General features: G+C 45.2%; 1 protein-coding gene across 1 annotated transcript in view; it reads left to right on the forward strand.

Annotated features, from left to right (window-relative positions):
• The window catches only part of LOC134618937 (phospholipid phosphatase-related protein type 5-like), a 116,368-nt gene that overhangs the window by 33,329 nt on the left and 55,535 nt on the right, over positions 1-27,504 (forward strand). Inside the window, exon 3 of the mRNA XM_063464567.1 lies at positions 19,227-19,477. Coding sequence (XP_063320637.1) covers positions 19,227-19,477 — 251 coding nt within the window. The remainder of the gene's footprint in view (positions 1-19,226; positions 19,478-27,504) is intronic.

Here is a 27,504-nt window from a genome sequence, read left to right on the forward strand (position 1 = left end):
AGTGAGGCTTGTGCAGTAGCTGTTGTGGAGGGAGAGAAAACAAACACCCACAATCCTCTCCACTGCTCTCACTAGTCGTTGTAGCTTTTTCCGGCAGGGCCCACTGCAAGAGCCATACCACACAGTGATGCAGCCAGTGAGGATACTCTCAACGGTGCCTCTGTAGAAGGTGTTCATAATCGATCAATATCAATCAATATTTTATTTATATAGCACATTTAAAAAGGACAGTGTCCATCAAAGTGCTTCACACAAGGTAGCAAAGCAGATTACAACAAAGGCAACAAAAACAGTTAAAAACAATTAAAACCAGTTACAGTTACAGTTACAGTGACAGCACAAATGCAGACCAGGTGGAAGTCCGAACTAATTTGCTTCAAAAGCTAGATGGAACAGGTGAGTTTTTAAGGTGGATTTAAACAATTGAATGGATTCTGACGTGCACACATCGATTGTAAGATTATTCCAGAGTGTAGGTGCAGCAATTGCAAAAGCTCGGTCCCTCCAGTCTTTCGTCGCGGCCTTGGTTGCAGTAAGATCAGTTGGTTAGAGGATCTGAGCGCTCTCTTGGGGCTCTACACGTCGAGAAGGTCTGTTAGGTAACTGGGTGCCAAGTTATTTAAAGTTTTAAAAGTATACAGAAGGATTTTAAAAACGATATGGTATTTAACAGGGAGCCAGTGTAGATTGGCTAGAACTGGGGTGATGTGCTCATGCCTTCTGGTGCCAGTTAAGAGGCGTGCTGCGGCATTTTGAACTAACTGAAAAACGCTGGAGGAGAGAGAATTGGAGGCCCATGTACAGAGAATTGCAATAGTCTAGTCTCGAAGTAATGAAGGCATGGATAAGCTTTTCAAGGTCTTTATGTGGAATATAGGGCTTTGCCTTGGAGATTTGACGTAGCTGGTAAAAACTCGTTTTCACAATTGAGGCAACTTGTTTGTCTAACTTGAGTGAGCTGTCCAGGACCACTCCAAGATTTCTAACGGTAAAAGAGAGATGGCTGACATAGGACCCCAGTGTATTAGTTAGCTGGTCCAGGGGAGTGGGACTGTCAAAAACAATAATTTCTGTTTTATTTTCATTTAGAGTTAGAGAGTTTTGTAATGGCCAATCTTTAACTTCCCGCAGACAATTGAACAAAGGCACTAATGAGGACTGGACATCCTGATTCAGGGGGAAGTAGATTTGAATGTCGTCGGCATAGCAGTGAAACCAGATATTATGCTTTTTGAAAATAAGTCCCAAGGGCAGCATGTATAAAGAAAATAACGTAGGAGATAGCACTGAGCCCTGGGGCACATTACAACGTAAACGGGCAGAAGAGGACGAGTATTTTCCCCATTGTGACGGAGAAAGACCTCTCGGATAAGTATGATTTAAACCATGAAAGGACATTACCTTTAAGTCCAACTACATGTTCTAGCCTTGCCAGGAGAATATTGTGATCAACCGTAGGGCTGTGCGATATGACCAAAATCTCATATCCCGATATAAGACATCTATCATCCCAATAACGATATAAATCACAAAAATGTAACATTTTCTGTAAATTCTGTGAATCTCGGGCAGCTCGACTTACGTGAAGTGTTTTCAGCTGGGCGTCGTGTACCTGGTCGAGACTTTTAACCGATGCATGAAGCTATACATTTTTAGACTCTTTGTGAGTATTACACAGTGCGCTGCGGGGAAAAGCCTGTTCTACGTTTGAGTCTAAGGTTTAGTTTTTAGCACCCGACAGCTCTTTTTTGCTTCTCATCCATAAATACTCTGCATACTCTTTCATGGGATTTAGTTTATTTTGAAAAGTCTCAACGGGATCTTGAGCTTTATTGTGAAAGGTTAATATGCAAAATAAACAAGCAGACGGCGGAGCCACGCCATTGTTTTACCGTCGTGGTTGCTAACGACAACGCGTAAAAACAGTCGCTTGTCCGTCCGTAGTGTGGTTATATTAAATATAAGAGAAAGAGAGAACTTTAACAAATTAATATAGCCACTATAATGACCATCAAAACGATGAAAAAATATTGTCATAAACAGTTTAAGTTTATTTTGCGACACCACGAAACAAACGATAGCGTAAAATGAAACGATAGACGTTTTCATATCGTCAGCCGATATATATTGTTATATCGAACAGCCCTAATCAGCCGTATCGAAAGCCAACTTGAGGGCTGAGTGAAGGCAGTTGAAATGACATCATTGATTGAGCAGTTTGACCTGTATGGACCGGCAGGAATGATTTCCTGTGCCGTTCAGTTGTGCATTTGGGTAAGTTAAGTCTCTCACTGAACACCCTCTTGTGACAGGCCAGGATGTCATAGTGTGGGCGGGAGGTATTGTCCACCATTGTGCTTGCCTTGGACATCATAAGGTAGTCCAGCTCCATCCCCACAACATTGCTGGCTTTCCAGATCAGTTTATTGCGTTTGTTGTGACCACTGGCACCCTCGTCTCCTGGACTGGGGCAGGATGTCTCAGGACGGGCGACGTGGAACACCCGCTTCACCTCCAATAACGGGCAGTCCTGGCGGATGTGCAATAGTCGCCCACATCTCCAGCACTCTTACTCTGATGCTTGTGCTGCTCCGATGAGCTGAGCACAACTTCCATAGCCCTCATGACCTGCAGAGAAACAACAGAGGAGAAGGGGTTAGAGAAGGGGTTAGTAGCCATTTCTAGTGGGAGGAAATGGCTAGAGCTCCGTAACCACCGGCCGGGCTGGTGATGCCACCGGGCGCCTACTCCTTTGGGCCAGGTCTGGTCAGTTGGGCCCTGCTTGCCCCAGCTGCTCCCATGGTGGTTCCACTCAAGCTGCTCGAGGCTCGCCAGCCAGTGACAGTGGGACAAACTGCTCCTGGATGACAGTGTTGAGCAGCTGAGCCTTACTTAGGGCTGCAGCTTCCTGGCCGTGGCTTAATGCAGTTGCCTCACTTAAGCGAAGGGCTGTCAGCGACCCCATCAAACTGTTCCGGAACCAGCACCAATGGTCTATCCAGTCTAGGATGGTCCACCTAACGTCCGTGAAGGAAGCCCTTGCTGTTGCGTGGAGGCTCATAACTGCCACCTGGGCCTCCTCCGGTCGGCAAGGAGCCAGAACAAGTGATCAGGTTTTCCAATACTTCTGTCTGCTGCTTGGTCCAGGCATGCACCTCCTCCAACTGCTTCAGATGCACAGCTGCCAGCTCAGACACCATCTGGGCCAGTGCCTCCATCAGCTACACAGGTTGGGGCTCTGTCATGCCAGCCTGGGTTTCAGCACCACTGTAAAAAGAACCCGGCACGACCCATACATGGCTTCTTCCAAAACTTTTTTGCAATTTTCAGTGTCTCTCTGGCAGCTCGATTCCCATTGCACTCCTGTTAGCTGCTTCAATCAGCTGCTTTCTTAGACAGACACCAAGATCCCAACATGAGCTGAAGATGTTCATTTGGACTGAGCAGCATGGGCAGGATGAGCAAAGAGGACATCAGGGGGACAGCTCAAAGTTAAAGAGGTTGAGACGGTTTGGACATGTTCACAGGAAGGATACTGAATGGTTGACAAAGGATGATGAAGATGGACCTGCAAGGCAGGAGGGGAAGACCTCAGGGGAGGTTCATGGATATAGTAAAGGAGGACATACAGAGGGATGGCCACTAAAAGATGCAGCCAAATAGAAGAAGAAGAGCCCATGTGATAATATCCAACTTCAATGCAATATTTTTCTCACACGCCACACAAAGGGGCTAAGCAGAAGATCAGTGTAAAAAGTAACAGAGTCAGTCTGTAAGAATCATTCACCGCAGGTTGGCCTCTTCTCTCTGATGGTTAATTGAGAGATGGAGATAAGACTGAGGATTATTACATAGTTCCTTAGGGATGAATCCACTTGGGGGCCTGGCTTTATCCTTGCATTTACACATTCAGCACACTATTCATGCTGCTCCTTAACATTAACAGTCCTCTCATTGCAGACTAAAGCTCCTTTTATCCCTTCATCTTATATTGGAATTGGTTGTCTTGCGTTAAACAGTGCCAGAGTGTATCAGAATAAGGCTCATGTCTTAGTGTTAATTGATGTCAGTTATAAAAGTGCTCCACAGTGACTTTATGCTAAAGTTGTCTTTTCCCAGCAACATGGAGAAGAAGGATGAAGAGCTTTAGCTGCAGAAGGGTTTTGTAAAGTAATGAAAGTGTGCCACATTAAGAATCAACACCATCCCCACTAGAAGAATGACTTCAATGCAGATTCAGAATTGCTTTACCCTAAAACCGAGGCTCTGGCTCGAAGAGGAGAACTAACTGCCACAAAAACAATATTTTATCCAACAAAGGAAAAGCTATTCTAAAAGCAAGAAGAAAGAACTTCATCATTATGAAGCATATGTCATTAGCACAATGTAGAGGCTATAGAACGGAGATAGATAGCTTAACTAAAAGCCTCACTTTAACTCTGTAATTCTCTCTGCTACAAGGTACAAAATTGTCTTAAGCAAATGGCAGCTCAATTATACAAATAAAACAAGATGAGGATAGTCCTTTGCCTTCTGCAAAACTACTAATCACTGCGCCTGGCAAAAGAAAAAGACAGGCTTGTCAGAGGAAGCAGCAAGGAACTCAACCAAAAGTAAAATAAGATAAAAAAAAATATAAATCCATGGAGGGCTGAGAGGGTGAAAATATGACATGCTGTTATTTTGAATTAAGCCTATTTGGTTCCTTTCTCAGCTCAATCTCATAGTAAAATTTAGAACAGCTACACTTGTGAACAGTGAAAATTATAGCACAATCCTATTTCCAAAACAGTTGGAAAATGTAAATAAAAGATTTTCCAATCTCATAAACCCACATCTTAATCAGAGGGCTTGATAGAACTGGAATCCCTAGAATAATTAGCACAATTCTTGAGTGGGTTGGAGGTGGGAGAATATGTCTATGAAGGTTCTCAGTCAGGTGGGGGAAGCACTCAAACTAATTTGGTGTTTCAGCCCTTATGTGACAATATGATTCTTCATTTAGACTGACATGAACTACCACTTGCCACCAATACGAGACATCATCAGTTGTGTAACCCCGATTCATTGGGTGTTTTGTCTGTTTTTCGGCCGCCAACAACCATCTGCTATCTATGAAGGGAAAATGTACCATAGCAACATCCCAAAAAAGAAAAACAGGAACGAGGAAATGACAACAGGCAGTATGGTGGTCCATGCAGTGAGGACACCCCCACTCTCGTCACAGGCACCTGACTCACCACAGCCCAAACACCAATACCTATGGTGGTGAGAGAATGCCCCATGAACTCAGAGACCCCAAGCAGCCGCAACAATGAAGATCAAGATCAAGCCACAGTGCACCAGCATGTAGAATCACAAAATGTACAGGAAGGTCTCTACCAGAGCCCACAGCTCATCGACTAAGGTCTAACAGAGAATAGATGGCTCATCCCAGATCCACCATAGCAACATAAAGACTGGAAGGAGCCGATGTACTGCAAACAGACCCACAGAGGACACCTGCCAGCACAACCAGGGCGCTGAAGCACAACCCCAGTGGCATGGGCCCACCCAGCCACCCACCCCCACCACTTCTGCCATCCCCCGATGGCGCAGAAGGTGACCACCCCAGACAGCATGCAGGGACCAGGCATTGGACCTGCCAGGAGGACCCCAGCACAAGGCAGAGATAAAGGGAAGAGGAAGGATGGGGGGGGGAGTAGGCGGGATCCACCAACCCCCATCCATCTCCTGCCTCATCACCTCCAAACGCCAGATTGAATTGAAATTAAAACATCTTTTACATGTGTTAGTGGTTGTAAAGGGCTGTGGAGTAGGACATTTTTGTCTTAACTGTGTTCTTTAGTTGTTGTTGTTAAACAGATTACTGGCTGATAGAACCTTACAGAGGTTTTATTTTGGGTTTGTGATTTCAAGGGTTTTCACCAGGCCATTATGGTGCAGAAGATCAAAGGGTTTTTGAGGCAGTTATGGTGTTTAACTGAAGCGGTAATAAAGGGGAAGTCTGAAAGTTTCATTCCATCGATTGTGTGCTTCATTCTGGTGAATCCCTCTGATATATTTTATTCTGTTAGCTAAATAGTAACACAGTCTAAGGACTGAAAACATTTTGATGGAATCATTAAGGAAAAATTATTAATTTGGGGTAAGTGAGTGATAATTTGGGGGAGGTAATTATACCTAGCTATTTGATATTGCCTATGGTGAAGGAAAAGTTCAAATCTTGATCTGCAGGAATCACTGAGTTCTTCATTATTGGAAGTATTATTAATAATTCATTTTGACCAATCTGATGTTTGTGAAAAATTTGTAATGAGATGAAATATCTCCTTTACTGAATTTGTTGGTTCTTGTAGATACAGTAATATATCATCAGCATATAAATTAATTTTGTGTTCTTATATAGAGGTTTGACTACCTTTGATATTTCAGACGTATTGTGGAATGGCGAGTGGTTCTAAGAAAACTGCGAATTATTAGAGTGAGAGTGGAGATCCTTGTCTTGTCCCTCTCTCCACGCTTAAACATTGAGATATGATCCCATTAGTGGTGACCTTGGCCTGTGATGGGGAATAGAGAGTGGTTATCTAATAATTAAAAATGCTGGGTTCCCTTTAATATAGGTGACAGAGATCCTCTGGATTGTTCTGGGAAGATGATTCACTTGGGTATGAAACTTGTGGACTGTTGTTTTAGTTGAAGGAATTAGGTTTATTATAGGTCGTGTTCAAATTTACCTGCTCTGCCTCGGGCTGTCTAGAGGCAAGAATCAAGCGCACCATGTGCTCAGCATGCAGAGTGGATATGCCTAAAGGAGCTGCTGCAGTTGTAACTGAGTTTTGTGTGATTGAGTTGTGCCTTAATGAATCAGTAAGTGTTATTCCTTTGGCAAGTTAATTGGCATGATGCTGGTTGTAACTGTTCGTGCATGTTAAAATTATGTGTCTCAGTACATTGATACTATGTTGGTAAGATTATTTAGCACTAAGATAACCGCAGTGGCCATAATCTCTTCAACAATTACATCCAGTTGTATCAGGAATTAAGTTAAAGGGCTTTTTTGCTGTTTAGTTTAACTGTTGCTAGCTTTGCCATATTCGTGCCTGTTACGACAGCACGACGGCTCAGAATGACCGTAACAAGAGCGGGGTGTCCCGCGACTTCCCATGCCCAAACAGACACAGCCACAGCATCGGACTTTTAAGAATAATTTATTCACAGCAATGGCGCTCAATACAACGGTAGTGGGAGTGTATGATTCCAGGGTGAGCTAAGGCCAACACAACAAACAAAACCCAACCTAGGCTTCGGTTCCCCTTTTACCTCTTCCAGAAAATAAACAAAGAAATGACACAGTCTGACCTCCCTGGTCTAACAACACAGGAGAAAACGAGGCTTCCCAAAATAAACGGCAGCTCACCCTTACTTGCTCCGCACTTCACACACATGGCCGAATTTAACTAGGTAGCTATAACTGTGGCCGCTCCATCTGGACCTGCGGCAAGTGCACGGGAAGTTTTCACACACACACCCCTTTTGCGACTCTTCAATCGTCCTTTATGGATTACATCCACAGCCGGAGCCAGTTACATCAGGCTGTGCCTTCCGTCCACCAATCACAGCCGAGCCCCTGCACAGGTGAATTAGCATACACACATTAAGAAACAAACAAACCAACAACACACGCACGTAACAGTGCCTTACTATTAGCAACTTGTATGACATGTGCTATGAAGCAAATTTATGGTCTACAGTGACCCCTTATGGACACTGGGAGATATTGCTCGTGTCAGATAGATGACGTTATTGTGATTGTGATTACACTTTGATGTAAACAATTCTTCCGTGGGACTTTATTAAAGACAATCAACCCAACGTCTGGACTGCTGCAGTGTTTCTGACTTGTATACTCAGTGTTCCAATATGTCCTCTGCAGGTCGTTTGGTTATCATCTGTCCTTAACTGACTTGAGCTGGTAGTGCTTTCTGCAATCTAGGTTGTGGATTGACCCAGGAGCTACATTTCCTCCTTTGCCAGAAAAATCCTCTGACTGGCACCCTAAAAATCAAATTTTTTTTTTAAAGGGTAGAAATAAGGTTTTTGCTACTATCATCTAATGGGTCTTAGGGCTGTCAGTTTCTCTTTACAGTAACATTAGTAGCAGCTGTTATTCCAAATTACAAAGTACTCTTTAAAATACACAATCTGGAAATCCCATTTTATGCAGCATGCCTGCCTATGTCGATTAAGGTGCATTTTATGCATGACTATGGATAAGTACTTTGGGCAGGCTTGTTGGCACAGTGAGCGAGCACAGATGAATGAATCCCAGATAGACTCTGCTGTGCTGTGTGGAGTAATGAAGGCTCCACATCGTCTGTTTGCTTGGACCTGCCTGCATCTCTGAGCCTCAACGCCAAAAGATTCCTGAGTTGATTTGACTCTTAAGCTGAGGAGTTGCTTTGGGGTATTAAAAGGTATCAGCACAAAGTGTTAAAAAGTGAAGGAAGATAGAGACCTGTTAGCTCTGCTGTTGTGGTTTTCCACTTTTTTATTTTGGTTATGATACATAAATAATGTCAAGATATATGACATGTGTCTTCACATTACTGAAAGCCAAATTTCTGATTAGTCAGTGTCAGCATGAAAAGCTTCCATCTGGGACTGCAGCGAATGCTGAAGCATCTTTCAGCTTGAATTATTCTATAACAACCAACACTTGTTTCCAAAACAAGACGATGCATAATATAGCAAGTTTGGTGATAAAATTCTGAGTGAACCTCACATTCACACAGATGGGACGGCAGATGGGCAAATGAACAGCTGTGTGTTGTACGGGACATCACCTCCCATCTCTAGCTGTTTGCCTCCTTGAAACATTCATTCACTTTACTCACCGAACCTGCTGTAAAACTGATCTAGGCACATGTTACTGACTATAAATCACTGGATCTCTAACTTTACTTTAAACTTTCCTACCACACGTGTATCTTCCTAAGCTGTAAAAAGTCCGTATTTGCACCGTTTTTTTGAGATTTTAAAGTGTGATATCAGGGACGAGTCAAATAAAGAAAGAAATTAGGTAAATATGAATCTTAAATACATAAGGAAACAGTAACACTATATTATCTAAGTTGAATGAAGAATAATAAGTACACTCTGACTGGTTGTCCTATGCTTACTACACCTTACACCTACAAAAGGACTGTTGGACTATGGAGACCCATTTGGTCTCAATGGTTTTTGGTCTTTGAGGCTTTGGTGACTTTTTGGCATTTTCCACCTCAGCAATTGGCGAAACCACTCGGTAATTTTCCATGGTCTCCATGCTGTGGTTCCTAAATGCTTCCACTTACAGCTGATCGTGGAATACGAGGGAAGAAATTTCACAAACTGGCTTCTTGCAATGGTGGCATCCTTTTACAGCAGCGGTCCCCAACCTGCGTTGCACCATGTCAGACAATATTTTCACAGACCGGCCTTTAAGGTGTCGCGGATAAATACAACAAAATAAAATGATACGACCAAGACAAAAAAGGGTGGTATTTTGTAAATATAATAATAAATGTGAATTCACTGTGTAACTGTGTAACTTTTTAGCAGCGTCCTCCTGAAATATACCCTCAACATTGAGAGTAACATCCTCCTCTCCGCCCCTTAATGCTCTCTGGTCTCTATGGTAACACGTATATATTTCAACATGGGAAAAGACCCAGGGAAAGCGAGTTAACAATAAAAACCCTGAAAACCACAAATTTCATACCTGAGCTTCAACTCTTGCGGCTTGCTACCGAACGACTCGCGGCCTGGTACTGGTCCGTGGGCCGGGGGTTGGGGACCGCTGCTTTACAGTACACACTTGAATTCGGTGACCTGTTTAGAAGGACTCATTATTTACATGCTTGGCTGGATGCTTGACTTTATGCAGTGGGACTCAAAACACCTGAATTTAAAGTTTAAGAGATCTATTCCAATATAGCATAGCACAACTAATCACCTGCGACAATCTCTGTATAAATTTTACATGATTTAAGGAAAGCCTCATATCATGATGATATTTCTGTAGCAACACCATGTGTTAATGTGAACACACGAGACAAACCCAGAGATGTCTGACACTGACAACTGTGTGTCCACCTCTGATAAAGGTTCAGTAAAAAGGGAGCTACTTCAACAAAGCAGTGATCTGTACAATATGTGAGAAAAGTCTTTCTGGTAAATCTGGAAACAGCAAACTTTCATTAATGGAGTGCAGGGAGAGAGAGGACCCAAAAGTAGACACCCTTAGCAGACTGGGGTGGACTCTGAGTGAGCCTTTTACTGGCTGATGAATGCCTTAAAAGGAAACTGAAAGCGACTGGAATAACAGCCAGGAAGCATAGGAACTTGGAAAAATGAAGGGAGGATAACCTGAAGTTTGAGCAAGAGACAAAAAGAGTCTGGGACAATATATATGACTGAAGTGGAACGATAACACACACAAGATTAGACTAAATACAGCGATGGAAGAAAAAACTGGGACAGGAGCTAAACTAAGAAGGGACAAAACTAACACACATTTTTCAGTTTTATTGTGCAGCTCCTGATGAGTTGCAAGGTTACTTTAGAAATTGTTAAACTGAAGTGTTACATAGTTACGTTCCATCCATTTTCTTCCGCTTAACCCCCGGATAAGCTAAAGAAAATGGATGGAAAGATTCCCAGGCCAACCGAGACATACAACCTCTCCAGTGTTTCCTTGGTCTGCCCCGGGGCCTCCTTCCAAACAGTGTCCAGGGAAATCATTACTTTTCTGCTCACATTTGGCTTGTGCTGTGGCACTATATTGCTGCAAATTAGGCAGAGTGCCATCAGTGACAGTAGCTTATTTGAAAAGGACACAATAACATTTTCCCTGAAATATTGGGATATTATTTTGAGGCTCTGTCCTCTTGTCAAAGGGGACCATGATGGTACCTTTATTGTGCACCACTGACAGGCAAGATTAGGACCCATAATGCAGAATTCAGCAAGCCAGACACAAGTTTAAAACTTAGCTCTTACTGATGGTGATTCACAGGTAAACAATCCAATCACGGATCAGGGCAGGAACAAACAAACTGAAAACACAGACTCAAGGAGAGCTTGTGGATGAGAGAGCACACACACAACACTAAGACAAATCCATTTTGGTTGTAACAAGACAAAATGTGGAACAAGTGAAGCGCTTTGATGCACTGTACAGCTGCGTTTGTAGTGTGATGAAGAAAAACTATGAAGTAGCATCAGCTTCCTCTCAGAGTGTTTGTCACGGACCAGCTCACTTTGGTCACCACAGTGGCTCCTGCGTGTTTTCTTTTGTATTCTTGCGTCTTTACAAATATTAGCGAGTGCTAGTATTCACACGTGACACATTCCATGTGTTTGCATTTCTGCATGTGTGCCTGAGTGTATCATGTGCATAAGTATGCATGCTCGCACATGTTTGTTGCCAACATTTGCATGATGTGAACCAAGCCGTCTTGCAGCTCCATAGCCTTCCCTTAACACTCAGGCCAGGCGTAGCTTTGCATAATGACTCACAGGCTGTGCTGTTCGGGGAAGATTATATTTAGAACACAGCCGAGGGTCGTGGTGCACTTGTGCACTCATCTTCAGGAGTCTGTTTTACCTCTGTGTATGTTTGCTTTGCTTGTTGAACTTTACATTTATAAAGTTCATGCTCAGCCTACTCTGTAAGTGACATTATGTAAAACAGTCCAGATAACATCAATATTTAAAAGTTGTGAGCCCATTGGGAACACACTGCACTGCAGCTTTAAACTGTTTTAAAGTGCACCACTGCTGCTTACAAAGGTATTTTCTTTTCAGCTAAAGTCTCTTGAAGTCTTCTCTAAACTTCTGGAATTTGAAGGAGCAATGTGGAACCTGAAAAAAGCACTGATGTCAGCATCATCTGTAGCTGTTGGGCGGACTGCAGTATTGCTCATGTTTGTGTGCTTCTCACGCTCACACGATGAATTAGTATCGGCTAAAACATTGCTCAAACATGGTACTGTTGATTCTGTTCATCTAGATGTTTTCAGTGGCTCATCCGAGTGTGACACCATCATACTCTAAAGTAACTAATTTTCCTAATAGAGCAGTTTGCTCTCAGGCTTACTCATGGTTCCTAGATGGTAAGTGGTTAATGGACTGTTTCCTATATAATGTTTTTCTACTTTACTTGAGCACTTCAGCACTTTGAGTGCTCATTGAGGTAATTAAAAGTAGAATGGTTGATTGTCTTAATGATGCCTGCTGGTGAAGCTTATCAGCAGTTTGAATTGTAAGGGGCTGTTCTCAAAAGCAGCTATAGAAACACAAATAGGAGAGTAAAAGAGCCCTCAGAGAGATTTGTGATATTGTTGCTGCTGTGAAAAACTCATTTTCAAAGATTAAACGCTGTTTAGAATGTCATATCACCTGCAGCGGGTCGGAAACAGAATAAGAAAAACATTCTTATGCTATTTATTAGAACTTTATTCAAATTAGAGGACTGTCTCCTCACTGTGCGTTGTAAAGAGTAATTGTGTAGTGAGCAGCCCCTAGTTTGATTTGTGTTTAATTTAGTGTAGGAAATGAAAGTAGATGTTGGTCTGACTGGACCAGACCTGTCAGATACTGTTTACTTTGCCCTTACTCCTGTATTCTTAGATTCTTTGATAGACGCAGTCCATCCCTGCTAACTCTAACCCTTTGTTTAGCTTGAACAATGTTTTCTACAAGCCCTCTAACTCAGCTAAAGTCACTGCCTTGAAGGTGTCGTATCTGCTGGTTAGTTGAATTGCCAAGACAAAAAAAAAGCTGTTCAACATCGGGGAGAAAAACAGGATATATAAGTAGAAATGGCAGTTGCTAACGTAAATGTTAACGAGCTTCCGTGCTTATGTGTTCTTCACTACATACTGACGAATTCTTCACAATTACTCAGCGAGCTCCACGGGGAAAAATGAAACTGAAATTCAGTCTCTGTCCAATAAATACATTTCACAGTTAAATCGATACTTTCACACTGTGTCACACTGTGTATTGCTATTGCTGTTGCATCTTTGTATTTAACACTGTGTCCAGTATTAGGACTTCTACCAGCTTACTACAGCTGAGCACTCCAAAGTGTTGCTTGTGAACTTGGGGGGATCTGGGAAACTGTGATAACAGTGACAGTGACTCTGCTGCACATCACACTGCAGCACTTTGGAGATCAAATAAGAGGTGCACTGCCTCAACCGTCCTCACCCTCCGACACACAGATATGCACCAAGAGAGGAGAGACTACACAGAACAAACAAACTATACAGCGGCTCTGCGGCAGATCATGGCATTGTTTGAAGCAGGCATTAGATTTATGCCCTAATAAGCAATTTTGATCATCTCTCTCTGTGTTCCCTACAACAAAGAGGAAGAAGGGGGGATGGGTTCGCTGTAAGTCATCTGTAGCACAAAGCGCATCCACATTTTCCACACTCGCTTCAGAAAGTGGGACAGAGTCAAAACGATGTGTTGTGCAGTGAGCACTTGGTGACTGAGTCACATGATGCTTGACAAAACCTATTTGATGCTTATTAAGAAAATGACCCGTCGGCAGTAAGCCTCAGTGGCTCATGGGGGATGACAAAGGAACGGCAATGAGTCACGCAGTGACATTTAAAACAAGAATCTGTGAAAGAAGAAGAAAGATATGCCACACTAAACTGTTGCAGTGCCGACTGTCTGTTAACGTCTCTCAGCACACTTCATAGCCTTGGCTGAATTAGTTTTGCAGCAGCACAGGCACTTGACAATGATTGGAAAAGCTTCTGTGGTTGACCCAGCAACACATCATGGAACCCCGTATACATATGTGTGTTTTTGTGTGGTAAACACCTCTTTCAGTGTGTGTGTAAGAAGCGGTTGTCCGAATCGGTGTCAGTAGGTAATTTCCTTGTCGGAGGGCTGGGCTCCTGTACGAGGGAAGCTGTTATTTCCGTTAAAGCCCTCCAGCTTGGTTGGTTTGGTTAGGAGCAGCGTGAATGGACAGTGGCACCTGGATGATGGTCACAGTGGGTGTGTGATGGTGAGCAGCAGGGGATTTTGTGCAGACTCACATAGGAGCGAGGAACAGAGGAGATGAACAGGCTGCTTACAGAGGGAATTATTCACACTGAAAGTACAAGTAAGCTGAATGATTTATGTCCTGTCCTTGTTATTTTATGGAGCACTTTGCCAGTGCCGCAACACCATCATTCTGTTGGAAGATAAAGCACAGACAGAAGAGGCAGCACAACGAGGTTACTTGTGCGAATCACACATTTTTCTTATTTTCAAATCAGATCATTGCAAATGCCATTTATTATGTTTTGCTATATAAAAATAGTTTGTATCTCTCATTGTGTAGTGCTGAGAAAGAAAACCATTGTCATTGGGAGCTATAGCATTAGCCAGGATAAATGCCTATCCCACAGAGGCATGTTACATCCTCAATAGGGGTAGAAAAGAGAGAGGGTAGTATGGGTAGGGTAAATTGGGTGCATACACATAGGTATCAAACTTCTGCCTAATACATTTAATACCTGCCTAATCACAGGCTGCAGGAAGAAACGGTGCACACTTGATCTGGCGATAAGGTCAAGAAACCTCTCATTTTTAGGTTAGTTGTTGTGGTGTAAATATTTCACCCTTCTGTGGAGGACCTCTTTGGTGCAAACACATCCAGTTTTGCGGACAGATTACTTTTCTCAAAATCCTCTACCATACCGTCCCAACACCTCATCACCTTTTTGTTTTCACCTGCGTGCCGTCTAAATCCATTCCAGTCACCAATCGCCCCAAGCACACTCTCTGCCAAATAATCCTCATATTGAAAATTATGCTAGTTATGGTAGATAACATAAGACTAAATAATTTGTTGTCATATACAAGAATGTACAACAAAATTACGGTGCACTGCCAGGATAGGACACATGCCTAATAATGCCTAATAATAGTATAAATACAACATAGGAATAAAAATGTATGCAGAGGTAAAAAGTAGAATTGATAAATATTGCACATAATAACAAAATAAATAAGTAAATAAATAAGAAGATAATATATATGTATATATATATATATATATGTGTGTGTGTGTGTGTGTGTGTGTGTGTGTGTGTGTGTGTGTGTGTGTGTGTGTGTAAAATTAACTACCATAATTTTAAATGTATGGATTTTTTGGCGGCCAGTGGTGACTGGAATGGATTTAGATGGACCTGTGGGAGAAGTTCTGAGTTTTGACAGCCCACAGGTAGAAGCTGTTCTTTAGTCTGTTGGTTTTGCATCTGATGGATCTGAACCTTTTTCCAGAGGGCAGGATGTTGAATAGATGGTGGTCAGGATGGAGGTGGTCTTTTATAATAGATTAAATGATTGGTCAGTAAGAAAGTTTTTGATCCATGCACATGTAGTGGGGGGAAGTCCAAGTTTACCAGCTTGGCTATAAGTCTGTCTGGCATGATGTCATTGAAAGTCGAGCTGAAATCAATGAAGAGCATCGTTACTGAAGTCCCAGGATTCTCCAGGTGATGCAGAGCAGAGTGGAGGGCAGTGGAAATTGCATCCTCGGTGGACCTGTTTGCCTTATAAGCAAACTGGTGGGGGTCGAAGCTGGGTGGGAGGCAGTCCTTTATGTGCTTCATTTTGCAACCACTGGTGTCAGTGCAATGGGTCTGTAGTCATTGAGGCCACTGATGGTGGTGGACTTGGGAACCGGGACTATTGTTGCTGATTTCAGGCAGTGAGGGACAGTGGCATGTGACAGGGAGGGGTTGAATAGTCTGGTGAACACAGGAGCCAGCTGGTCAGAGCAGACTTTGAGCACACTCCCAGGTATTCTGTCAGGGCCAGCAGCTTTCCTTTGATGTAGTGCTCTGAACACACTGTGAACCTGGTGTTCTTGGAGGGTAAACATGGGCTGAGCTCAGAAGAGGCCATGGGCAGGGCGGTGTGCATGGTAGGGGTGTCTGCAGTTATCTCAAAGTGGGCAAAGAAGTGGTACTGATTAGGATCCAGAGTGGATGGGAGGCCAGCCTGTGGTTAAGCACCAGTCTCTCAAGACACTTCATGGTTACTGATGCCACTGGCCTGTAATCATTTAGAGAACTGGCACTATGGTGGATGTCTTCAGGCATGTGAGGACAGAGGAGAGATGGGTTGAAGATATTTGTAAATACCTCAGCTAACTTTGCAGCAACATACTGGTTCCAGTGCAGCCATCAGAGTATGAATGTATGTAAATGTTAGATAAAAAGCACCTGCATAGAAAGTGCATGGAAAAAAGTGCTTGTGCGAATGAGGCAAGTTTTGTCAAGCTCTTTGAGTGCTCAGAGTAGAAAAGCACTGTGAAAGAACCAGTCCATCCACGTTTTTATGATTAGGCTAAAGCCACCCAGCCTACAGACTGTGCAATTTTAGCAGTTTTATAAATTCTTTACAACCCACACTGTCTACTGTCTGTCTGGTAAATTTAAGTAGGACATCAGGTTTGATGCATTTAGACTATATGATGTAATTTGAAGTGAGTCGGGGCCAAGACATCAAGCTGTTATTCCTCTGCTGTTTGTCTCCAGGCTGTATCCTCATTGGTGCAGTCACAGTAGCAACTGGAGGAGACAGATTGAGATATCCAGAAGCTGATGGATATCTCAATCTCAATCACACACACACACACACACACACACACACACACACACACACACACACACACACACACACACACACACACACACAATAGTACTGCATGGGTTGATACTAGGCCACAAACTGGTTTTTGATAATCATGGCTTCAAAGGGCACATTATAAAGGAACTGGTAGGAGCGTCAACATTAAAGCTATAACAATAAAATTCTGTCAGTGTTACAATTTTGTATTAATGCAAAAATAATAAATTGTCAACTGATTAAATTCTAAAATGTAATATTATCCCGACTTAAACACCAAAACACAATTTTGCATTTTGCCTTTATTTAATTTTATTTATCTAATTTATTTAAGTGTAATGTGACATTGTGAAGGCAACATTGCAGACACTGGGGACAGCTAGAAATACCTGCTGCAATCATAAGCTGGCAAATAAATCCAGCACCTTGAGACTGTACACTAAGCGAAAGAAAGGAGGCTGACGACTAGTGAGTGTCCGAGCAACTATCCAGGATGAGACGATGAACATCCATGAGTCCATCAGGAAGATGGCCACATCTTAGTGAATACCTCAGGCAGAAGAAACCCAAGAAGGAAGAAGAGCAAGGAGAAAAAGAACTATCATGGAAGGAGAGGCCCATACATGGTATACACCACCGGCAGATAGAGGAAGTGGTGACATCCAGCTCCTACCAGTGGTTGGACAAAGCTGGACTGAAGGAACACACAGAGGCACTAATCACGGCAGCACAGGAATAAGCTCTGAGTACAAGATCCATAGAGATCTCCAACCTTCCTTTCATATCAAACATCCTTGAAAGAGTAGTTGTCAAACAGCTAACAGATCATCTGCAGAGGAATGGCTTATTTGAAGAGTTTCAGTCAGGTTTCAGAGCTCATCACAGCACAGAAACAGCTTTAGTGAAGGTTACAAATGATCTTCTTATGGCCTCTGACAGTGGACTCATCTCTGTGCTTGTCCTGCTAGACCTCAGTGCAGCGTTCGATACTATTGACCATAATATCCTATTAGAGCGATTAGAACATGCTGTAGGTATTACAGGTACTGCACTGCAGTGGTTTGTATCATATCTATCTAATAGACTCCAATTTCTGCATGTAAATGAAGAGTCCTCTTCACACACTGAGGTCAATTATGGAGTTCCACAGGGTTCAGTGCTAGGACCAATTCTGTTTACATTAAACATACTTCCCCTAGGCAGCATCATTAGAAGACATAGCATACATTTTCACTGCTATGCTGATGACATGCAGCTCTATCTGTCCATGAAGCCAGATAACACACACCAATTAGTTAAACTGTAGGTCTATGTTTACATGTTTTATGTCTTAAAGCCAAAAAGCTCTGATTGACCTCTAATGTCCAGTTTTAAATTCTGATAAAACTAAGATTATTGTACTCAGCCTCAAATCTTTAAATATGGTATCTAACCAGATGCTTAGTCTGGATGGAATTACTTTGGCCTCCAGTAACACTGTGAGAAATTTGTTTTTGACCAGGACATGTCCTTCAATGCACATAATAAACAAACATGTAGGACTGCTTTCTTCCATTTGGGCAACATCTCTAAAATTAGGGAAATGAAGTGAATGATGCTGAAAAGGTAGTTCATGCATTTATTACATCTGAACTACTGGATGGACTACTGTAATTCATTATTATTGGGATGTCCTAAAAACCAACCTTTAGTTAATCCAAAATGCTGCAGCAAGAGTCCTGACAGGGACTAGAAAGAGAGAGCAGATTTCTCCTGTATTGGCTTCCCTTCATTGGCTCCCTGTTAAATCCAGAATTGAATTTAAAATTCTTCTCATCATATATAAGGTCTTTAATAATCAGGTCCCAACATATCTTCATGACCTTCAGTTTTCAGGCCCCTCTTCTGTGGAACCAGCTTCCAGTTTGGATTCAGGAGACAGACACTGTCTCTACTTTTAAGATTAGGCTTAAAACTTTCCTTTTTGCTAAAGCATATAGTTAGGGCTGGACCAGGTGATGTTGTAATAGACGTAGGCTGCTGGGGGACTCCCATGATGCACTGAGTGTTTCATTCACTATGTGTTTATACACCTCTTTGCATTTAATTATTAGTTATTATTAATCTCTGGCTCTCTTCCACAGCATGTCTTTGTCCTGTCTTCCTCCCTGAACCCCAACCGGTCGCGGCAAATGGCCGTCCCTCCCTCAACCTGGTTCTGCTGAAGGTGTCTTTCTGTGAAAAGGGAGTTTTCTCATTCCCATTTGCTCAAAGGGTTCATTTGATTGTTGGGGTTTTCTCTTTTTTCTTTGTAATATTGTAGGGTCACCTTACAATATAAAGCGCCTTGAAAAACTCTTGTTGTGATTTGATGCTATATAAATAAAATTATATTGAGTTGTGTTGAACTGAGGAATATCAAGTTTCACAAAATCTGACTGTATCTCATTAATATTAATTAGCACCTCACTTTTCAGTCTCAGTACTATCTATGTTGCTGCTAACAGCAGTATTTCTCTCGTCAGTCTTAACATTTTTTTGTTTGTTTCCAGGAGTCTACACCTTTGGCCTCTTCACTGTTGACATCTTTGTCAACGCAGGGCAGGTAGTGACAGGAAACCTGGCACCGTACTTCCTGACTGTCTGTAAGCCAAACTACACAGCACTGGGTTGCCAGCAGGCCCTGCGCTACATCAGCCACCAGGAGGCCTGCACAGGAAACCAGGACGACATCCTACGTGCCCGCAAGACTTTCCCGTCCAAAGAGGCTGCGCTTAGCGTCTATGCTGCACTCTACCTAGCTGTGAGTTTTTCTTACATCCAGCCATATGTGTTTAGTATAATCCTTTTGTTGTTTCTGATTGTATCACCTCCGTTTTGTTTGCGAGGGATCTGGCGTTGGTGAGAAAGATGGATGGAAACGGGGTTTGTTTTGTTGTTTTCGCTGCTGGACGTGATAGCCCCGCTCTGCATCCCTGCTTTTGTTTCCTTGTTACCTATCCCTGCACAGTCTGTGTCGCTTGCTGTTCCCAACAGTAACCCACAGAGCGCCTGGTGGTCTCACAATCTCAGGTGGGTTACTGGTATGCAGCAGAATTCATGGTTCCATTTACCACAGCAAGTCTTCTAGGTCCTGAGCCAGCAAAACAGCTCCAGATCATCACAATACCACCACCATATGTTACTGTTGGTATGATGGTCCTTTTGTGAAATACTTTTTGGAAGAGGTGACTTCCGAAAAGTTCAGCTTTGTCTCGTCAGTCCACAGAATATTTTCCCCAAAAGTCTTGGAGATAATCAAGATGTTCCCTTTCAGTCGATTCACTCGGTACAACACATAAGTATGGGATATCACGCCCTCGCGTGTCCTGGCTGAAGAAACCTTTATTCACGCCTTTAAGGCAGATGACGTGTGATGACACGCGCACGGCCCCGCCTGCACATATAGCCGCTGTCATCACAGTCATCCCTCAGTTCTTACGCTCTTCACCTCGCTGAGAACACCTCTGCTGAGTTGGGCTAGCTAGCTGCTGCTAGTTAGCTCCGTTGTCTGCCGACTTGAACTTAGCTTAACTGCCCCTGTTGGTGTTAGCCTCCACCGCGCTGTTGGTGCGTAGGCTGCCCGCGGAGCGCTAATTTCAAGTTTTCCTGTGCAGCATTTCGCTTTGCGTTTTGGAATGGACTCCAAACCGAAGCGAGCAAAGCAGAAATCTTCTGTTCGCCCCTGTCCTCAGGGATGCGGTTTCTCTTTGCACGACAGCGACCAGCACGATGCCTGCCCTGTCTGCCTGGGGATCGTCCACGCTAGGAGAGCGTTGACGGAGCCCGAAGCCTGTGCGTTTTGCCGCCAGCTCCGGCGCTCGACCCTGGAAAGACGGATGACGTTTGTGGAAAAAGTGCTGGGACGCTCAGCTGTCGCACGGCATGACCCTCTCCTTTCCGAGTCTGGAGCCCCGGCTTCGTCCGAGTCCGAAGACGAGGATTTTCCGGTCGATGTCCCCGCAATTAGCTGGGCTGACCACATGGAATATGTTGACGGGTTAGCCGATGACGAGCCGGAACCATGCAGGAGCGCTGGCGGGCTTCAGCCTGGGTTGAAGCCCGCCAGCGCTCCCCAGGAAGATGATGACGTGCTGGACATCGGCCTGGACATCCATGGTTTGTTGGAGGATGAGCAGGAGAGCTCATTGTCGGCCCAATGTGCCGCCACTGCTGCGCCGGTCGGCCACGATGACACCTCTCTTTTCTCCCTGTTTCGCCGTGCTGCTGAGAAGCTGCAGGTGGACTGGCCCTCTCCTCCGCCAGCTCAGAAGCCGTCGCGGTTCGCGGGTTTTTTCCTCCCACCGGAGCCCGCAACGGCCAAAAACTGCCTTCCCATGTTCCCAGACTTTGTCTGCGAGCTAACAGCATCATGGGACAAACCTCTGTCTACCCGCGTCACTGTGCCCGGCTATGGACAGTACATGGAGTTGGACGGCGCCGAGGGGGCTGGCTTAGCTAACCCACCCCCTATGGAGCCGTCTCTGGCTGCTTATCTGGCCCCGTCCCATAACCATGGTGTCGGCGGCCCCGCAACTCTGCCGTCCAAGCACTGCAGATTCTCTGCTTCGCAGCTGGAGAAGATTTATCGGGCTCAGGCCGGCACTGCTCGCGCCATGAGCTCCGTCACCATGCTCCAGACGTACCAGGCAATGTGCCTGGTGGAGCTCGGATCGCTGGTTCCTGATGACAGCTCGCTGGCACCTCTTCTTAACGAGGTCAGAGTCGCCACAGATCACATCCTCCGTGCGTCTGGCTGTGCAGCGCTCTCCCTGGGCAGAGGGATGGCTTCGACAGTAATGGCGCAGAGGCACCTGTGGCTGACCCTCTCCGACGTCCCGGATAGGGACAGAGCTGTGTATCTGGACGCACCAGTGTCTGCGGCTGGGTTATTCGGACATTCACTTGAAGCCATTCAGGCTAGATTCGATCTGAGGAAGAAGCAGACAGAAGCTCTGCGCGACATCATCCCCAGACGTCAGCCGAAACCCAAGCCCGCAGCTAGCTCTCACAGGCACGCCGCTCCTCTGCCGACTGGCAAGAGATCGGCGCCCACTGCTGAAGTGGGTGTGCCGCCAGCGAGAGCACATCCTCCGGCCCGAGCTCCACGCCAGTCGGCCTGGAGCAAAGGCCCACCCTCGGGCCCCCCAGCGGGACCCGACGCCCAGGAGGAAGAAGCCTCAGCCCTCCTAGCTGTGGTTTCGAGTGGAGAAGGGGTCCAGCAGCAGGGAGATGCTGCTTTTACCCCTCTGTTGCCGCACAAGAGGTGCCGCTTAAGTTCTGTTCAGGTTGTCAGCCCCAGAAGGCGCTGCACTTTCCTAACACTGTCTCCCAAGCACAAAACCCCTGCACACAAAATGCCTCAGGTAACTCCCTGTTCAGGTGTGTTAAATGTTCAGGTGACCACATCGAGTGTTCCCGCTGTTTTTCATTGTTGTGCCCCAGAAAAGGTGCCTTCAACAAACTGTGTGAATGTACATGTTCCCATGTTACAATCAATAAAGAGTGTTGTTTATTCTCAAACAATCACAAATGCTCAGCCTGCGGGCAGAATGAGGCAGGTCAGGCAGGTGATGCAGTTCCCTGCAGACACACTGGGGGGCGACAACGCCCTGCCGACGGTGCTGCAGGTCAGCCGGCTGGCTGCTCACTTCCCTCAGTGGCGCGCTTGCGCCCCCTCTCCGTGGGTGCTGCGAACTGTTGCCATAGGTTACCGGTTGCAGTTCCGGGTCAAGCCGCCTCGTTTCCAAGGAGTCGTAAACACGACTGTCAACACCGAGGCGGCCATGATACTCAGAGAGGAAATAAAGGCGCTATTGCAGAAAAGAGCAATACGAGTGGTCCCCGCTTCGGAGACAAACAAAGGTTGGTACAGCCGCTATTTTGTTGTTCCGAAAAGAGGGGGAGGGCTTCGTCCCATCCTCGACCTGCGAGTCTTGAACACGTATCTACGTACGTACAGGTTAAAGATGCTAACACTCAGACAGCTCTTGAATGCAGTCGGTCCGGGAGATTGGTTTGCGACAATCGATCTAACAGATGCTTATTTTCATGTGGCTATACACCCGAAACACAGGCAGTTTCTGAGGTTTGCATTCGAGGGCGTAGCCTACGAATACCTAGTGCTGCCGTTCGGGCTGTCGCTCGCTCCTCGCACCTTTACGAAATGTGCCGAGGCAGCGCTAGCGCCCCTCAGAGAGAGAGGCATCCGCATCTTAGCCTACCTGGACGACTGGGCTCTCGCAGCTTGTTCCAGAGAGCAGGCGGAGACACAGCTGTCACTGGTTCTGTCACACTTTCAAAAGAGCTCGCTAATCCCGAGTCAGCAGATTTCTTTCCTCGGTTTGGAAATATGCTCGCTTTCCAGCCGCGCACGTTAGTCGGAGCACAGAGTGGCCGCGTTTCATCGCTGCCTCGCTCAGTTTCAGCTGGGACGCAGACTGCGTTTCCAGACGATATTACGCTTGTTGGGCATGATGGCATCTATGATCGCCGTAGTGCCACTTGGACTGTTAAAAATGAGAGCGTTTCAACGCTGGACTCTCTCTCACCGCCTGTGTGCATCGCGTCATCCCCGGAGGAGGCTGCCGCTAACCGCGTCTTGCATGCTAGCTCTCCGTCCTTGGAGGGAGCCCAGGCTGCTGCATCAGGGCTCTCGGATTGGGAGGGTGTTGTTTCGCAAGGTGGTGTCCACAGATGCTTCCCTAAGAGGGTGGGGAGCGCTGTGCAAGGGTGCATCAGTGAGAGGGATCTGGTCCGCAGCTCAGCGCCAGCTGCACATCAACCACTTAGAGCTGTTAGCAGTGTTCTTAGCTCTAAAGCATTTCCGTCCAGTCCTGGAGGGCCAGCATGTCTTAGTCAGGACGGACAATTCAACAGTGGTGTCTTACATAAACAGGCAGGGAGGAACACGCTCTCTTCCCCTGTTGAGGCTGTCTCGCTCTCTGCTGTTATGGTGCAGTGTTCATTTTCTGTCTCTGAGAGCCACCCATGTCCCGGGCCACCTGAACCTGGGGCCGGACCTTCTCTCCAGGGGGGGTCCTCTGGTGAGAGAATGGAGGTTACACCCTTTAATAATCAGCCTGCTAGCAGCGAGTTCTTGGCAGCTTCCTCTCCGCAGGGATCTCCTCTCTCAGGCGGGAGGAGAAGTGTTTCATCCGCGCCCAGATCTGTGGCGCCTTCATGCTTACCTGCTGAGAGGTTAAACTTGGTTGCTAAGGGTTTGCCACCTAGTGTGATAGCGACAATTCAGAGCGCTAGGGCCTCATCTACTAGAGGCTTGTACGCTTACAAATGGCGAGCCTTCGAGCAATGGTGCCAGGACCGCCACACTCTCCCATTTCAGTGCTCTATTGTGGATGTTTTGTCATTCCTGCAGGAGCTGCTGGATAAGGGCCTTTCATTTTCGATAATTAAGGTTTATTTAGCAGCTATATCTGCTTGTCATATTGGCTTTGACGGGGTGACACCAGGTGCACATCCCCTCGCCATACGTTTTCTGAAAGGAGTTCGCCGGCTGAGACCCGTGCTTAAGTCCAGTGTCCCTGCTTGGGACTTGTCTTTGGTGCTGGAGGCCCTTTGTAGCCCCCCGTTTGAACCTATTGAGTCTGTGGATATGAAATTTCTTTCATATAAGACTGCATTACTTCTCGCTTTGGCTTCGGCAAAGCGAGTGGGTGACCTTCATGCGCTGTCTGTGCATCCCGCCTGCACACAGTTTTCTCCTGATGGCCACAAGGTCGTATTGCGTCCAAATGCTGCCTATTTTCCCAAGATCATGCCTGCATCTTATAGCTCAATGGAGTTTGAGTTGCTGAGCTTTTGCTCCCCTCCTTTTGCATCTGAGGAGCAGAGGAGGATGCATTCTCTTTGTCCAGTGCGTGTGCTACGCACCTACATTGAGCGCACTCAGAACGTGCGTTTATGTGACCAGCTGTTTGTCTGCTTCGCCAATCCAAATAGAGGTAGATCTCTGTCCAAACAGAGGCTGTCCCACTGGATTATAGAAGCTATCTCACTGGCATACAGCACCAGAGGTCTTGCTTTGCCCCACGGGGTGAGGGCTCATTCCACCAGGGGGATGGCAACCTCATGGGCTCTTTTTAAAGGGGTGCCTGTAGCTGATATTTGTGCGGCAGCTAGTTGGGCATCACCGCACAGTTTTGTGCAGTTTTATCGGTTGGACGTTACAGCCCCTTCGGTGGCTCATACTGTCCTTTCTGCTGGGTCTACCACTCACTAAGGAAGTAGTGGCCCAATTCCGGTTCGGTGGCTGCTCTGCGGGGCGTGTATATATGTCCCATACTTATGTGTTGTACCGAGTGAATCGACTGAAAGGGAACGAATAGTTATGTCTATAACTTCTGTTCCCTGAAGGAGAGGAACGAGGTACAACACAAGGTGGCCCCACTGAGCAGTTTGGCTCGGTGAAGAGCGGCTATCGAACTGAGGGATGACTGTGATGACAGCGGCTATATGTGCAGGCGGGGCCGTGCGCGTGTCATCACACGTCATCTGCCTTAAAGGCGTGAATAAAGGTTTCTTCAGCCAGGACACGCGAGGGCGTGATATCCCATACTTATGTGTTGTACCTCGTTCCTCTCCTTCAGGGAACAGAAGTTATAGACATAACTATTCGTTTTTTGGCACATGTAACACTGTTGTGTTCTTTTTTGGTTAGCAGTGGTTTTCTCCTTGAGCTCTCCCATGGAAGCCATTTTGCCCAGTCTCTTTCTTATTGTTGAATTATGACCTCTGACCTTAACTTAGACATGTGAAGCCTGTGGTTCCTTAATTATGTTCTGGGTTCTTTTGTGACCTCCTGGATGATTGGTTGACGTGCTCTTGGAGTAATTTTGGTAGACCAGTCACATTTTATTTATATAGCGCAAAATCACAACAACGGTTGCCTCAAGGTGCTTGTACAGTGAGATAGCCACAGGCAGGAATGATTTCCTGTGTTGTTGAGTGGTGCATTTGGGCAATCTTAGTCTCTAACTGAACATGCCCCTGTGACTGACTAGCACCTCATGGAGTGGGTGGGAGGCATTTTGCAGCATTGTCCTTATCTGCAGGCCATTTAAATGCAGGCCATTTATCTTGGAAACCATGAAACAGCATAGAGGATGGCATTGGTCACACAGACTCAAAGAATATCCTGAGCATTGTCCGATGTTAAAAGACCTCAGCTACCTTGGCTCTGGCCCGTCCTGCACTGTGCAGTGATGCTTTTTTACCAGTCCAGTTTATTGTTTATCAAACTTACCTCATACAAACACTTTTTTCCATGCTTTTTTGCTCAAGTGCTTTCAGTCTAACATTCACACACATTCATACACTGGTAGATGCATCGGAGAGCAACTTAGGGTTAGTATGTTACCCAAGAATATTTGGTCCTGGAGACTGAAGCAGCAACAACAACCTTCCAATTACTAGATGACCTCCTACAGCCATCCTGTGTGACTGTTAATTTATCCTTTAAGCAAAGCATAAAAATGAAACCTTTCAAAAAAGCTTCCAATGCTTTCTGATGATCTGATTTGTTTAATTTTCTGTGTCAGAGCCAATGTCTACCCAAATGCCCATAAGTGATCGATGCATGGCTTTGGACGATCACTGCCTGCCTGCATGGTGAGGAAAACAGATTGTCTCTGTTATATAGGTCATTCAGCACAGGCCAATGTGTGTATCCAGGACATACAGGCAGTTTGCACACACTGACACACAAAAGTCCTCACACACACAATACTGCAACTCCAAGAAGATGATGAAAATTATTCCTCTTGTTGTCTTAGTCATTACAGCAATACCAGGGTCAAACACAGCAATCCAGAGTCTGTTGAATCAGCTGTAATTGCTCCATTTTCTCAGATACAGATAAACAATCAGAACTAAATATTTTGGCCTGAATTGGTTTGTGTCACAGACTGGCGGGGCAGACTGTGTGGAGTGCGTTGAGGACCCAAGAGCAGAGAGAGGCCAGGAGACAAAACTGGACTTAATGAAAGGCGAGCCTTTATTTAGGGCTCAAAACACGGAAAAAAACAACAAAGTAACTGAGGGAAAACCTGAACATAGACAGGGAAACTATGACTCTTACTGTGATTTTATACTATGACTAGACAACATACAAACTATGACTTACTAGGACTTGACTGGGAAACCGTGACAAGGGGTAGGGGAGATAACACAGATGACGCGACACTGAACACAGCAAGACTGAGGACTAGATACACACATGAGGTGATCAGGGGAAGTGGAGACACATGAGGACACAGCTGACTAGAATGAAACATAGGCCGTTTCTCAATTCTCAAGTACGCGAGTACGTGCTCGCGTTCTCGGCGAGTACGGACTCGCCGAGAACGCGAGCACGGGAGTCCGCTGTTGAGTTTTGGACGAAATGCATTCTGGGATATTTAGCTGTACCAAGTCCACACAAGTCACCACCGATGCATGCTCGATAAAACGGGCGGAGCGAGATTTGTACAATTGGAAGACCAGCGTAGGTGATGATGTCACAGGTCCGGAGTTTCTACTGCCGTTCCCTCTTCATTTAACTGTGAATAATATGTTATGAAGCTTAACTTTAATCACAGCCAAAACGGTTTACTCAGGGACAAATAAAACACTGAAATAAACCAAACATTAACATTTAGAAGTGATCTAAGTGACTTACAGTCAGGTCCATAAATATTGGGACATCGACACAATTCTAACATTTTTGGCTCTATACACCACCACAATGGATTCCAAATGAAACGAACAAGACATGCTTTAACTGCAGACTGT

This window comes from Pelmatolapia mariae, linkage group LG20 (assembly GCF_036321145.2).
Source record: "Pelmatolapia mariae isolate MD_Pm_ZW linkage group LG20, Pm_UMD_F_2, whole genome shotgun sequence".
Lineage (NCBI taxonomy): Eukaryota > Metazoa > Chordata > Actinopteri > Cichliformes > Cichlidae > Pelmatolapia > Pelmatolapia mariae.